General features: G+C 61.1%; 1 protein-coding gene across 2 annotated transcripts in view; it reads right to left on the reverse strand.

The window, feature by feature from the left end:
• Positions 1 to 482: 482 nt before the first annotated feature.
• NSMCE1 (NSE1 homolog, SMC5-SMC6 complex component) overlaps positions 483 to 14,355 on the reverse strand; it is a 30,838-nt gene continuing 16,965 nt past the window's right edge. Inside the window, exons 3-11 of one of the 2 annotated variants that reach the window (XM_030301517.1) lie at positions 8,387 to 8,400; positions 8,249 to 8,296; positions 7,597 to 7,657; positions 7,126 to 7,247; positions 6,182 to 6,259; positions 4,825 to 4,971; positions 2,141 to 2,257; positions 1,075 to 1,195; positions 483 to 670 (exon numbers count right to left, since the gene is read on the reverse strand). In XM_030301517.1, coding sequence (XP_030157377.1) covers positions 591 to 670; positions 1,075 to 1,195; positions 2,141 to 2,257; positions 4,825 to 4,971; positions 6,182 to 6,259; positions 7,126 to 7,247; positions 7,597 to 7,657; positions 8,249 to 8,296; positions 8,387 to 8,400 — 788 coding nt within the window. In that variant the 3' untranslated portion in view covers positions 483 to 590. The remainder of the gene's footprint in view (positions 671 to 1,074; positions 1,196 to 2,140; positions 2,258 to 4,824; positions 4,972 to 6,181; positions 6,260 to 7,125; positions 7,248 to 7,596; positions 7,658 to 8,248; positions 8,297 to 8,386; positions 8,401 to 14,355) is intronic. The other variant, XM_030301518.1, reaches the window with a different exon arrangement.

Below are 14,355 nucleotides of genomic sequence, written 5' to 3' on the forward strand. Positions count from 1 at the left end.
GGAGTCTTCGGGAAGTTCACGTTGGAATCCATGCAGGGGAGACCAGAAGCTGGGGGCGGGGGGGGGGGGGGGGGGGAGTGTCTCCAGGGACCAGGTGCCCAGGGCTTCCTGACAGCTGGGACTTGTCTGCACCTGTGTGCGATGACCCTGCCCTTCCTCGCGGGCCAAAGCACCCGGCCAGGTAGGCAGGCAGCGGGCTGTCCGAACTGCCCAGCCCTTCCAGGCCCCCGGTTCCAAGGTCGGTCTTTTCTCCGCTGGTTTTCCTGCCTTCTGGTCATCTCCACAAGCTTCCTCGTACGTCCCAAGAAATACCTTCTCTGGGTAAGTCGGTGGGGACGCTCTCCGTTACCTGCCTGACGCTCCCGAACCCCCCAGGCGGGCTCTCAGTTAAGGGGGAGCCCAGGAAGGGAAGGGCCACGACGTGAAGCTTCCTCCGGGGGCGCACGACCCGCACAACCACAGACTGAGGCCGCAGCCACGACTCCTTAGCAACTTTTATTCCAGACCTGCTAACGAGCGAACACGAAGCAGCCAGGGGACTCGGTGCGACGGGAGACGCTGACGCTTCTCTTCCGAACAGGGCCTGCCAGCTAGTGCTGCCTGGACCGCGAGGGCTTTTTGTTCGCCTTGGAGGTCCCGGCCTCCCGCTCCTTGTCGGGGTTGAAGACTTCTGTACACGGAAGAGGCCGGAAGATACCGTGAGCGGCAGGGCACGTGGCGGCCTCGGCACGCCCTGCTGACCGGGCACCGCGGCCGGGGAGGGATGGGCACCGCCTTCACCTCCCACCCGCATGCAGCTGCTGGGGGCGGGGGCGGGGCCGGGGGTGGGGGTGTCTCGTCTAGACCAGACCCTCATGAGCCTCATGAGCCTCATGAGCCAGGGGGTTTCCGCTGCGTTCTGAGGGTCCCTGCAAGCGTGTGCGAACACAGGCGTCTGCTTACTGTGGGAGCGGCTTCCCCTGGAGGGCCGGGGACCCGCGGACAGACCCACACGGGCGGAGCCCTCACCTGAGGGCTCCCCGTCTCCGGGTGTCCCCCACCCGCCCTGCCCCTGAGCGCCTGAGGGACGCGAACCTGGTATCTCGTGGGGCCAGTAGTCGTTACAGTGGGGGCAGCGCGGCTCCGGGGCGGACTGGAAATACTTGGCGACGCACGGCAGGTGCATCCTGATGCCGCAGGTCTCGCAGCTTTGCCCCTGAAACCAGAAGGGCGAGGGCTGAGCGGCTGCGCGCGCCTCCACGGGCACGCGCCTCCACGCGCGCGTGCCTCCGGCGATCAGCGGGCAGGACGGCCGGCAGGCTCCGGAGTGCGGTCTTTCGGGCCACAGACGGGTGACGATGACCCCGAGGCCCTCAGTGCGAGGGCTTCTAGGAACTTTATTATTAGAGAGTCCCACGCACACAGAGGGTGCTCAGGATGCTACAGGCCGGAGCGCGGCAGCACGGCCAGGCCGCCTCGGAAACGAGGGGTCCCGGTGCACGCGGCCCTCACGCCTCCGGCTTTTTGGACGTGGGTCGGAGGCTTTATGAAAACACGTGGGGGGAGAGGGGGGCGCCCGGGTGGCTCAGTCGGTTAGGTGACCGCCTCTTGGTTTCGGCTCAGGGCTCGAGCTCACGGTTCGTGGGTTCAAGCCCCACGTCGGGCTCTGTGCCGATGGCCTGGAGTCTGCTTGGGATTCTCGCTCTCCCTCCCTCTCTGCCCCTCCGCCTTGCATCTCTCTCGCTCTCGAAATAAAACTATAAAACTTAAAAAAAAAAACAACCGTGTACTCTGTTCCAGAAATTTCGGCCCAGGGAAATAATCACCAGGCGGCCCAGGGTACAGGTGCACAGAGGCTCACGGGAGCGGAGCTGATGACTGTAGAGAGAGACCCGGGCGGGGAGGAGCCCCGAACGTGCCCCGCCAGGCGGGCAGCGCGACACAGAACAGTGCCCGACGCGGCGGGACGCTGGCCACGCCACTGCCAGGCCACGCGGGCTACGCCAGGCTCCTGAGAGCCCTTCCAGGGGAAAACAAGCGCGCCCCGGGACTGGAACCGGGGGACCCGGGGCGAGAGGAGGCAAGGCGGGCGCTGTCCTGGTGGCCCCAGACCCTTCAGATGCCCTGGGTCTGCTCGTGCGGGGGCGGGGCCCGCGGGTACCTGGATGAGGAGGCCGTGGCAGATGTTGCAGGTCTTCACGGCGTCGGGGTACGTCTCCCGGATGTACTGCTCCATCTCGAGGATGGCCCGGCTGTGCAGCGTGAACTCCCCTTCTTTCTGCAGGCACGGCGGGGGGCGGTGAGCTCTCGAGCCCCTTCCCCTCCCGGCGGTCCCGCAGCCCCGCGGGTCCGGCGAGCTCACGGGGCCGCCTGCCCCGCCGACGGCTGTCCGCGCCGGCCCCTCGGCAGAGCCTCAGGCGTGGAAGGACTTGGGCCAAGACCCAAAAGGGACCCGAGGAGGGTTCCCGGAACCCGTGCCTCAACGGGCGTGGATCCCGAGTCCGCGGGTGGCCCCCTCCCACGGTGAGGACACGGGGCGGAGAGGGGAGGGAGGCAGTCTCCCCACGGGGCGAACTCGGCACCACCCCTGCCCCGGTGCTCGTCCCCCCCTCCATCCCCGGGCCCCCTTTCCCCCACACAGCCTGTAGCTCGCGTTGTTCCCTCAGGTGGGGCAAAGCCGTTCTGCAACCCCCTTTCCTTTCCATCTGTAACTCGCCCGCAGGGAGCTGCCTGACCAGCTCCCTCCCCAGACTGTGGGGCCGTGACTGCCACACCAGGCCCGGTTCTGCTCTTGTGGGGACGTGCTCGTGTGCCCTGCGCCTTGGGGCTAGGTGCTTGGTGGTCCCGTGATAAGCCTCAGAGGGAAGACGAAGTCGACCCTGCGTGGAGACCACAGAGGATTGCTCTGGGCCCCAGTGAAAAGTTCGAGTTCACAGTCGGGCCCAAGACACGTTTACTCAACATCTACCCCGTGCCTGAAACCGTGCCCGGTGCTTATTGTTCGTGACCCTACTCGGTCCTCGGGCCCGTCACAGGGAGGGGCAGGGGCAGGTGAGGTGCCCCCCCCCCCCCCCCCCCAACACACACACACACACAAAGACCAAGACTCCTGAGATCTCCCAGGCCTCGCCTCACCACTACAATCTGAGCTCAGGCCTCGCATTGGCCGGGTCCCTGCTACATGCGGACGTGTGGCTGTCAGCACACCCACGCTTCGAGGATCCGTGGTTTAGCTGGGCCACCTCAGGACCTCCCCCAGACCCCCGACCACCCGCCTCCGGCCCCTGCCATCGCGACAGGGTAACTCGCGGAGCCAAAGCAGGTGCACGGGGGCTACTGGAACGGCTCAGGGTGGAACACCAGGTGATTCCAGCGTGTTTCTTCACGAAGGTCAATTACCGACTCCTCTTCGTCTGAGGAGCAAGCATTTCTTGGTATAGTTTTTGGCAAGTTTTATGTAAATTCTGTCCCTCTGGTACGTCCCCTACCTATGTGGCCATCCCCTCAGCAAGAGTTTATAGCGCGCCTACAGGTGCAACAAGGCACAGTGAACAAGTCGTGGATGCCAGCCTCTGTCCTTAAACACGTGCGGTCTGACCCAGCTCAGCCAGTTATCACCCGAGCCGCCCGAGAATGTTCCGTACTGCCAGACGCCCCCAAGGGGAAGGAAACCCGTGACAAAGCAATCGGTAGGGAGCTGCAGTCACCCAGACGAGGGCCGGGTGCAGGACGCCAGCCAGACCACGGAGCTGCGGTTTGTTCAGCTAAAACCAAAGCAGAGGGGCTCTCGGTCTTCGCGGGGCAGCGGGGGACCCGTGGCCATGGCACCGGCACCCCCACCCTGGCGCCCCTGTCCGCAGCTCTGTGGCCCGTCCGGCCTCCCCTCCGGTCAGGAAAGCACCTCGGGAGCCGAGCACTCGTGCACTCAGTGATCGGCGGCACTCGGTACAGGACGGCCGCCCCGTCAGAGGGCAACGGCCCAGAGCGCCGCAGCTCCGGCCACTGGAGGCGGGCCCTCCCTGGAAAGGAACGATCGGGTCGGCCACGAGCAGTGGTCCCCGGCCACGGTCTGGCCGCCGAGCGAGGAAGCCGAAGGCTGACCCGAGCGCACCGTGCGCGGGCACAGTCCGCGGCGAGCGAGAGCTGCGTCCGTCTGGCTCGGGTTTCCGGGCGAAGGTCTCGCCTTGTGTGGGAAAGCACGGAGACGTCTGCCCCGCTCGGTCAGCAGAAGCGGACGTGGGGGGTCTCGAACCGCGAGCGTGCAGGGTGGTCTGGTCCCTTCCTGGGCACCGCGGCTCCTCTCCGGCAGTTCACTCACACGTCCTCCCTGCTCCGGCAGGCCACCGGCTCCCTGAGAGGACTCGAGGGCGCTAGCCCCGAATAACGAACACCGACGATAACAACCACAGATAACCTTGACGGTGGCAGCAGCTGCTCTGGGACCCCGGCACCAGGCTCTGGCCATCTGCCGTCCCATCCCCACCCCGAGGGGACACTCCTCCTCCCCTCCTACAGGAGAGGGGCTCCAGGCCACCTCACCAGGTCCCAGGCCCAACGCCAGAGCGGCACCCTCACCCACGGTGCACACGGACCCGCCTCTGCGGACCGGGGGCTCGAGCCCGGGTGGCGCGTGCTCTGCGCTTCCGGCCGGGCCTCCTGGACACGTGACGTGAGTGAGCGGGAGGCCCCGAGCCCTTCTCGTACCGTCACGGTGGGCGTTAAGGCAGACGAGGGGCCCGAGAGGGCCCGGCTCAGCGGACCACCGGATACGATACGGTTCGGGGGGAGAATTTGCTATCCGGTCTGAACGGCGAGCCGGGCTGGGGAAGCCGCTGGACACTGTACCTCGATCAGCCATTTGTTTTGTACAAACTTCTGCAGCACCTGCTCTGCTTCCTTCTTCCTCATCTTCTTGCCTTTAAGTTGATCGACCAGGTTCAAAATATTTGTGGAGGACGCAAAGCCAGTCTCCGAATCAATAATCAGTTCCAACTGGAAGAAACAGCAGGTACCACGTTCATCTATTAAATCGGCAAAAACGACGTTTAAGCAGTAACACCGATCCTGGCAGGGGCGCCGCGAAACTACCGATCACGGGCAGAGCTGAGCCCTGGAACAATCCTTCAGGAAGACAGTCTAGTAGCGAACATCAACAGCCGTGACCATGGTCAGTCCCTCTGTCTCAACGGTCACCCTGTGACACCATGCCAGATGGATGACCCTCAGGCCCCCGGATCCGGAATCGGCCCCCTTGCCCCCACCTCCCCGAAGGCAGAGAAGCCGAGGGATGAACGAGTGGATGACGAGGCGGCACCCGTTTACTCAAACGCTGGCAGGAGAGCGGGGGCGAGGGGCTGGCTGGAGGCAGGCAGGGCGGGAAAGCAAAGCCCGGGCGAGCCAGGGCGCAGGCCCACTCGGGAGCCGCAGAGACGCCGGGGCCGGGCCAGGAGGGGCTGCCGGGCACCGCCCCGAGACTGCTCACGGCGGGGCGGGGCCACCAGGAAGACAGGCTTTCCGCACGCGCAGGAGCGTCTGCCTTCACAGCCGGGTCCTCGACCTCGGCGGCCGACTGCCGTCAGAGGGGGCTGGAAAGGGAGGCTTCTAGGACCCGTCACCGGAGACCCGGATCCGCCAGATGTGGACGAGACCAGATGTCTCGACGCTCCTACCTCCCGGTTCCTGGAACGCGGCCCGGGCTGAGAAGCACCGCCTTGACCCGGCGCTCAGCCGGGTGAGTGACAAGAAGGCTGAGGGAAGAGCCCTGAAGCCGGGGAGGCAGAGCAGTGCCTCTCCGATGCGGACAGGAAGCGTTCCACGGGTTGCCCTTGTTAACACGCACGGCCACGGGCCGCGGTCCGGGCGAGGACTGGGATCCGGCCTTGCCAGCGAGCTCCCTGGCGCCTCGGCCGCCGCCGCCGGGGGTCTGGGCGGCGCGGCGAGCACCAGGCGGGAACGCCGGTCCGCCTGCACCACACACCCAGACGCCCGGTGCTGCACCGACCGGGGTTCACAGCTCCCTCCCAGGCGGCCACGGCACCCTCCCGAGCCGGCGCCCGGAGGCGATGCGCTGGGCAGGGACCCCGCAGATGGCCGTCTGGGGCCGCGGCGGTGACCCTCTACGATGGCAGTTTCCGTTTCTAACGCTGAAGACGACAAGTTTCCCGTCGCAAGCCTGGCCAATAAACAACCATACTGTACTTACAGCCTTTCTAAACAGATCCAGCTCGTTCTCTGCAAAATCCGAGGCCATTTTGGAAACCGGAGTCGTTGCAAGATTCACCTAAAAGACAGGTCAGCGTGACGGTCAGGCGGCGCCCTTCACTGGCCGGCTCGCCCAGCCCCCTCCTCTGTCCAGTCCCTGAGTGCCGGGGTGCGGGCACTGTCGGCCACGGGGCCCGGATTTGTGACCAGTCGCATGTTACAGACTTGGGTGTCCAGCTCGGAATCCCCGACTCTCGGAGATTTCCAGAGGCGGTGCGGGAGCTTCCGAAATCAGACACGTTTGGGGAACTCGTCTGCACGCTTAACGGAGCTTCAAATGCAAAAGGCGCTGTGAAGTCCGCTGCGTTTCCGCAGTTACTCAGCTCCACGACCCTTCTCCCCTGGAACAGTGTGAAACCCCTGGCTACGGCCCCTCTCTGGGTGGGCCTGGCGGGGGGGGGAGCCGTGTCTCCTCCAATGGTCTAAGGTGCTCAGTTCTGCCCCACCTGTGCTTCCCCTTGCTCTCTGGCGGGGGGCTTCCTGGAACCCGAATGGCTCAGTCCCCAGGCCCCCCCCCCCCCCAGTTTCTCTTCTCACAGCCTCTGTGTCTTATTCCAAATGACAAACCGCTTTCCTCCTTTAATCCTAGTGTTCCATACATTTGGGATGACTTCTTACATCCAACTGTCGACAGACAAAACAAAGCCAAACGCGTGCTGCAGTGTCTCAGGCAGGGGCAGGGAGGTGAGCACTGAGGTGACAGCCCCCGGCCCTGATCACTGCAGAGGATTCGTACAGTGGCACCAGTGACCCGGAACCGGGGCTGGAGGGGGAGGCGGGGCCAGGCTGTGTCCGTGTCCGCGGCTCCAGGGCTGCCGGGGCAGGGGCACCCCCACTCCCGCAATTCCTCACGGGAGCCACGAGAGGGCGCCGGCGTGCACTCACCAGCGCGTAAACGGGTCTCCCGTCGTCCTCGGTGGCCCCTTTCTTAATCTCAATATACAACGACTCCAAGACGCTGTTAATGTTGTTGATGAAGTCCTCCAGCTCCTCCACGGCGGCAGTGCCTGGAGAGAAACGGGATGGCGTCAAGAAAGTGTGGCCATCTTACCCACTCCGTCGACCCCAGCGCAGGCCAGCCAAGCCAGAGGCAGGCGAGGGCCCGGGTGGATGCCAGTCTGTGTGGCCCCTTCCTCCCTGAGTGTGCAGACGGGGAGGGCGCTGTGTGTAGGAAGGGCCGGGAAACGGCGTCCGAGCCTGCCGCGCTCTCCCTGTCCTCGCTGGGAGCCCCCGGCCTGCCGCCCCCTATTCCCTGCTCCGCGCCCCTCCCCACGCGGAGCCTGTGCCCGCACGGCCTCACGTGTGCCGGGTCCGTCTCTATCCCATCTTCCCTTTATCCGCCATCCGGACGCGTACCGAACGCTCCCATGCCAGGCCCCACGTGCTGGGCCCGGGGACAGCGGGCGGCAGTGAAGACCTACGACAAGCAGGGCGAGAGCAGCAGCTCACACTGAGCACCACCCCTGGCCCCCGGTGAGAGGCTGTGCTGGGTGCTTGTCACAGTCGTGAGTCCTTCCTGCCAGCTGCCCTCCGAGGCAGGTGCTAGCGGCCTCCCCTAACTCGGTGACCAGGCCAAGGGGCAGAGGAGGGCGGGCTCGCTGGCTCCGGCCCCTTCCCGGCTCCGTGTGCTGTCCCGCCTCCACGCTGCCCAGTCCCCCGGCCCGGGGCCACCAGCCCACGGAGGAGGTGTACGGATAGAGCCCGGGGCTGCAGTGAGTGGAGGGAAGAGGCCTGGGGTCCACCAGGCTGCAGGGATGGCGGGAGCCCTGGCCCAGGGCCCCGGAGACCAGGGCAACGTGTCACCTTCCCCTGCGGGCCACAGGCAGCCCTTCAGAGTGGGAAGCAGAAAAAGGACGTAGTCGGCTTTGCGTCTTGGAATTACCCTTCTGTGTACTGTGATCCTTTTTCTAAACAAGAAGTATTTATTACTGTTTTCATTTATTAAAGTAACTTCAACAGATTTATGAGAAGGAGCCATCATAAAAACAGACAATATGATACCACTTACCTTAGAAACGACAATGAAACCAATGAAACAACACTGCAGGAGAAAGGCCTGGAAAGACACCCACTAGGCTGATGACTAAAGCCACCGTCAGGAGGGAGACACAGAGGAGGGGATCATCCCAAGGCACTTGAGCTTTACCTGTATCAGGCTTCCTACAGAGAGAGAGATTTCTAAGCCCATGGTTAAAGCTGACAAAATAGCAGGTCACGCTGGTGGCAGTGAAGGTCACAGCCACGTGGGCCACGTAAAGGAGACAGTTCTGACACAGGTACGAGGGGACACTGGGGGGCCCACGGAAGCTAATGACAAAGACCATGACATAACATTAATATGCAAATCTCAGCAGGCCTCAGAGCTTCCTTTTTAAGTAAACGTGTTTAAATAACAAGTCAGTATTGTTACTGATACTGGGTGGTACAGTATCCACAGGTGGTACAGGGACACGAACTGTGAGGACAGCGGGACAATAGAATTTGGTCACAGCTGCTGGAAAGCCTGTGATCAGAGCCTGGACAGCGTTTCCTCCCTCCGGGCCTTTGCTCACCCCCTCCTTTCTGGAAGGCCTCTTCCTCCTCAGCCCCCGTTTCTGCCTACTCTTTAGGGAAGCCAGCTCAAACAGGACTTTTTTCCACGAAATGTCCTCTGCGGCCCCCGGTGCACAGTGGCCTCGCCTTTCTTCCTCTTCCACACCAAGCGTGAGGGCCTAGAAGCCCTTTCTGCCACAGAGCCTCGCCCCCCGCCTGCCCGCCCAGGAGCCTGGCTGCGTGGTGACCAGGCACTCGGGAGCCACCCCTCACCGACAGGGCAAGTGACAGGGCTCTTCCCCGGGGCAGGAGCCACTCGGTCCACCCAATATGACACAATGGCAAGTCCCACCTCCCTCTGAAAGTGACACTGCACATTTTCCACTGGAAAGGCCACTCCTGGGTGTCGTTCAGAAAAAATGTACCCTGTGGGCAGATCACAAACACTCCAATACGTCGGAGTTTCCAGATACCCTGTGTGCGTGGAGGGTATGAACCGCTCAGCCCTTTCCCCTCTCCCACCCTCCTGTGCCCTGCTGTCCAGCCTCGGTTTTCAGAACCGTGAACATTTTCACTGGATTTTCATTTAACAACAACACCAACAACAACCACTTCCTACTGCCGTGCTCACTGCAGAAACCAACCACCTGCTCCACGGCTCACGTTCTCTCCCCTCTTACCCTCCCTGACCACACGGCTTCCTACGTCAAGGCCACGTCCGTGTCCCTGTCTGCTGCTGACACTGTGCGTGTTTCTCAGGCCCTGTGCCATGCTGTCTCCCTCTTGATCATCCCCTAAGAATAAACTTCTCGTGTTCAGTAACACTGCTCCTGGATTTGAGTTTTAGGGGACAAGTCCTGCCTTACCTTTCTGGGGGACCCCAGCTGAGTCCCCCCCTTTCTCTCATCACCCCCTGCACCTCACCTCCAGCTTCACATGTGTCTAGAACACACCCCCAAACCCTCTGTATAGCGCCAGCCCTCACTCCACCCGCCCCCCGCCCCCACACACACACTGCCCCCGGGGTCCCGGTCATGTCCCCTCCCATCCCCTCCCGTGCAGGCCTCCTCAAGCACTGCCTTCCCTGATCCCTTGGCTCCAGCTACAAATCTGCCCACCCCAGATTTGGTAACTACCAGAGTCACCTGGTAATTTTCAGCTGCCAACAGCAATTTCCATCCCTAACCAGACCCTAGCTTTTTTTTTTTTTTTTTTTTTTAACTGTCTTTCCCCTCTATGTGTGATTTTGGAAGGAGAATAATTCCAGGAACCCATATCCAGAGAACCAGGAGGCAGGAAGATGAGGGGGCCAGATCGGAGGTCAGCCAGGTGTGGGCCAGTCTAGGAAGCAACAAGAGGAGGGCCACCGGGGGGCTCCAGCTCAGCCCCGAGAGGGAGGAAGCACAGAGAAGCGAGGAAGGCTTTGGCCGTAAGGTCGTCCTGTGTCCTCGTGCCCCTGGGGTCCTGCCCATTCCCCAGCCTGGCCCCTAGCTGTCAACCAGTCCTTGTGTGTCCCTTTCCCACCAGCCTCCCAACACGGTTCTTTTAAAGTTGGCCAGAACCGGGATCGATCACTTGCTGCCAAGATCCCTGACGTGCACGTCAAGGGTGCCCACCAGACGGGAGCTTCTGGACCTCGGGTCTTATGGTGAGCTGTTCTCACTGCTGTGCCCCCACTCCCCGCCCTGTCCCCAAGGCCCCTGTGGAGCAGCTATGTTCTGTAGACCCGTGTGAACACGCTGGGCCAAATGACTGTCAAAGGGTCCCTCTGGCCCTGGAGCCTGAGTCCAGGGTCATGATAAAGGGCATGAGATAAAAGACAAAATCACACACTTCTTGGTTCTACGACTGACGGGCTTCAGAAAATTCGTAACATCAGTCCTCCCTTCGGGATCCCGAGCCAACTGAGAAAAGAGGCAGGCTCGAGCTAAGTTTCCAAGTCACTGTCTTTGCAGGTTGAGCTGAGTCAGAGCCTGGGTCCCTCAACACCACCGACCCGCCATCAGCACCACGGGACGACCAGCTCCAAGAAGTGACGAGCCCGGCCCTGGCCCCACCCTGCTGTCTCCTCTGGGAGCGGGAGACACCCAAACCAGGAGGCTCAGCACCACGTCCGGACCGAGCAAAGGTCTATGGATCTTACGTCACCCCCCGCCCCGGGTCCTCTCTACGTGGGAGCAGGCTGTACCAGGGCCTCCCCCGTGGGCCACGGCAAAACTGGGCCGCACACGGCGAGCCTACGCTTGTGTGGCTGCAATTCACCTTAATGCGTGCTGGGCGCCACTCAGGAGCCTGCTCCCTTCAGCACCGTGAGAACAGACCCATAATGCGAGCCGTTAGTATCATCTGTCTCTACAAGAGGCTTGGGGAGGGTTCAGTCACGTACCCAGAGTTCCCACGGCTTAGATAGGGCACCCGGGCCTGCCCGACACCACTTCCCAAGCTCCTGGGCATGAAGCCACAGGCCCCCTGGAGAGCAGAGCGAGTGTTCTCTGGGAACACACGCTCTGCCATGTTGCGGGGTTGACAGCCCAAGGCCCAGGAAGAGGACAGAACAGCTCCTTCTTTAGCAGGAAATGCCCTTCCGATGGGACGATTTATAAAAGGGGACTCAGGTACGCCTGGGTGGCTCAGTCAATTAAGCATCCGACTCTTAATTTCGACTCAGGTCGCGATCTCGAAGTTCCATGAACTCGAGCCCCGTGTCGGGCTCTGCGCTGACAGCGCGGAACCCGCTTGGGATTCTCTCTCTCTCCCTGCCCCTCCCCTGCTTGCACTGTCTCTGCCTCTCAAAATAGACTAATAAACTTAAAACACAGGCGGGGGTGGGGGGACTCAGGGCAGTCCACAGGCTGGGGCAGCACCAACCAAAGAGGACACCATCCCTCTGACAAGCGAGGCTGCTTCACTCGGAGGCTGTTTTCCTCTGACCACTTCTATATATACACTATTTCCTTTTCTTTCAAAATTCAGTTTTAGTTTAACCAACAAACCCCTGCCTGCTAAGCTGGGTCCTTGTTTCCCAGCAGGCTACTGGAACCCAGGGCACACCACACACTTGGGCGGCGGGCGGGCGAGCAGGCGGTCAGGAAGTCTGCTGCCCTAACTTCTGAGCCACAAACAGTTTTGTTCCAAACTAGGCACTATAGATAGAAAACGCTATTTTTAGGTAGAGGAAATAACAGCCTAAAATTAAAGACCCCAAGGGACGGAACCACTTGCAGGCCAACCCGCCCCGTGACAGGCCTCTCGTCTGATGGGCCGGCCGGGTGGCCCCCCTGAGCACGGAGCTGAGGATGGGGCGCAGAGCAGCCCCCCGCCCCCGGGGCCGGGTAAAGGCTGGCAGGCAGAGACACGGGGCGGCGGCAGTGGGAGAGTGGGGGCGGGGGGGCACGTCTCAGCCCGTGACCTTCACATCCACCGGCCTGGGGAGAAATGGCTCCCCGGACAGTGGGATACGTGGGAGAGAGCTGGGAACCGACAACGAGACCGCTCCCCAAGTCTGGCTGGTTAACGGTGCTGAGAAGAGCAGGGGGAAGAAGCTGTCTTTCATGTGGCAGATACATTAGATAAGTCGCTCTCTGTATCTGTGCACCATTTCACTCGGTGCCCCCCGGTTCCTCTCCCTCGTGATCTCCGCAGAGCCTCACGAACAACCACCCGGGGAGCCGGGACGCAGCACGGTCTGCACGTCGGTGGACACCGAGGGTCACAGAGCGTAAGGGCTTACCCGAGATCACAGGACCCGTAAGTGACACGGTGCAGACGGGAAATCAGATGTCTGGCCTTTAGTTTGGCACAGCGACAAATGGCCTCGAGCATTCATTAAAACAAAGAAAAAATGTTGCTTAGCTACACAGCGATGTCTGAGAATTACTTCAGAATAACAAGGGTTAAGGAGGTAGGAGGTAAGCAGATAAAACAGAATTAGTCATGAGTTGCCACCGTGGCTGGGCGATGGACGGGCCTCACTGTATTCTTTGACTTTTCTGTGTGACTTTTCCCATTTAAGGGTAAAAAAATACCTCAGTGCTCAACAGTATCACTCGATGCCTTCACCCTCAGGTTTCTGAATCGAAAAAGAGAAACGGGGCAGTGCCCTCTGACAAGGTAGATTCGCTCAGAGCTCTGATGGTTCGGGGTGAAGAGGCTTTTAGTAACGGACAGTTTTTAAATCTCAGAGATCTGTCTGCAAGTCCACAGAGACTCTTTTTGCTGTGTTTTGTTTTTTAAATCAACAGATTATTTTGGTTAGAAAGCCTGCTCTGGGGCCTCGCTTCAAATAACAGCGCGTAAAACTTGTTTTACACTGTTTGGCACAGTTCCCGCATTTTGGCCACAGGCACCAAGCGTTCCAAGCCCCACGACGACACCGCGGCCGGTGGTGACGGGGACGTGCGCCTACCGTGTCCGTCTGTGCGGTAAACCCACCTATCGGCCAGCCCCCTCACCAGGGGTGTGTTGGTCAGTGCTGCGGTCGGCAACAGAACAGTGCCGCCTCCTCAGGACGGTGCCGAGCCGGGCAGCGTCCTGAATTACGTGACTCATCACAGAAAACTAAGCCGCCTGCAGCAGAACCTCACTACCGATTCCATTCGTGCGCATGTCACTCCGTCCCCGCCCTTGACAACGGGTGGGCCATCTGCCACTGGGACCGGCGGTGGCCCGCCCACTCCCCCCACCAGGGATCCCCAAGGAACTGATGCAGGGGCTCCGCGGGGGGTGGCCGCCCACCCCCTACAACCAGAGCGGCTGTGCCTCACTCCGGGTGTGCAGGCTTCCTCCTCCCCGGCCTTCATCTGAGCACAGCCTGCTCCTGACAGAACCAGACGCCCGCGGACGCCAGGCAGAAGCACAGACGTGGACAAGCGCGGGCGCAGCGGGTGAAGTGGGGAACGCGCGTCCCCCGAGAGGAGCGGGACTTCCTCTGTTCCTGCCACAGACCCGGTCTTTGGATTTTTGTGACAAGTCTCTCTGTCAGTGTTTGTTTTTTAACGTGGGAATTAATTTTTAAAACACTGTAGGGCAAACAATCCGCATCCGTCCGCTACAGACCACTGACAGTCCCCAGTTTTCGAATTCTGACGTGGGCTGTGACCCTGCCATAAGGAGACACGATGACGAACGAGGCCACCGTGTTCCTGGAGCCACCAGATAAGAGGCGGTGGAGAACCCGAAGGAACAGACTGTGTCACACTCATTCTTCTGAGAGACTGAGCACGGGCAGACCTCAGACCTTTCGTGGGCTTGGTTCCAAACCACCACGATAAAGCGTCGTCGCAATTAAGCAAGTCAAATGCATTTTTCGCTTTCCCGGTGCATAGAAAAGTTACGGTCACGCTACGCTGGAATCTATTAAACACATGATGACGTCAGGTCTGCAAAAACAGTGTGTGCCTTAATTTAAAAATACATTATTGCTAAAAATGCTAACCATCATCTGAGCTTTTGAGTGAGTGGTAATCCCTGATCACAGATCACTATAACCAATATAATAATCATGAAAAGCGTGAAATACTGCCATATAAGCCAAGGGCAGATAACGTGCAAGAACAGGGCTCTGACCCACAGTCCGCAGCACCC

The sequence above is a fragment of the Lynx canadensis genome, chromosome E3 (genome assembly GCF_007474595.2).
Source record: "Lynx canadensis isolate LIC74 chromosome E3, mLynCan4.pri.v2, whole genome shotgun sequence".
Taxonomy (NCBI): domain Eukaryota; kingdom Metazoa; phylum Chordata; class Mammalia; order Carnivora; family Felidae; genus Lynx; species Lynx canadensis.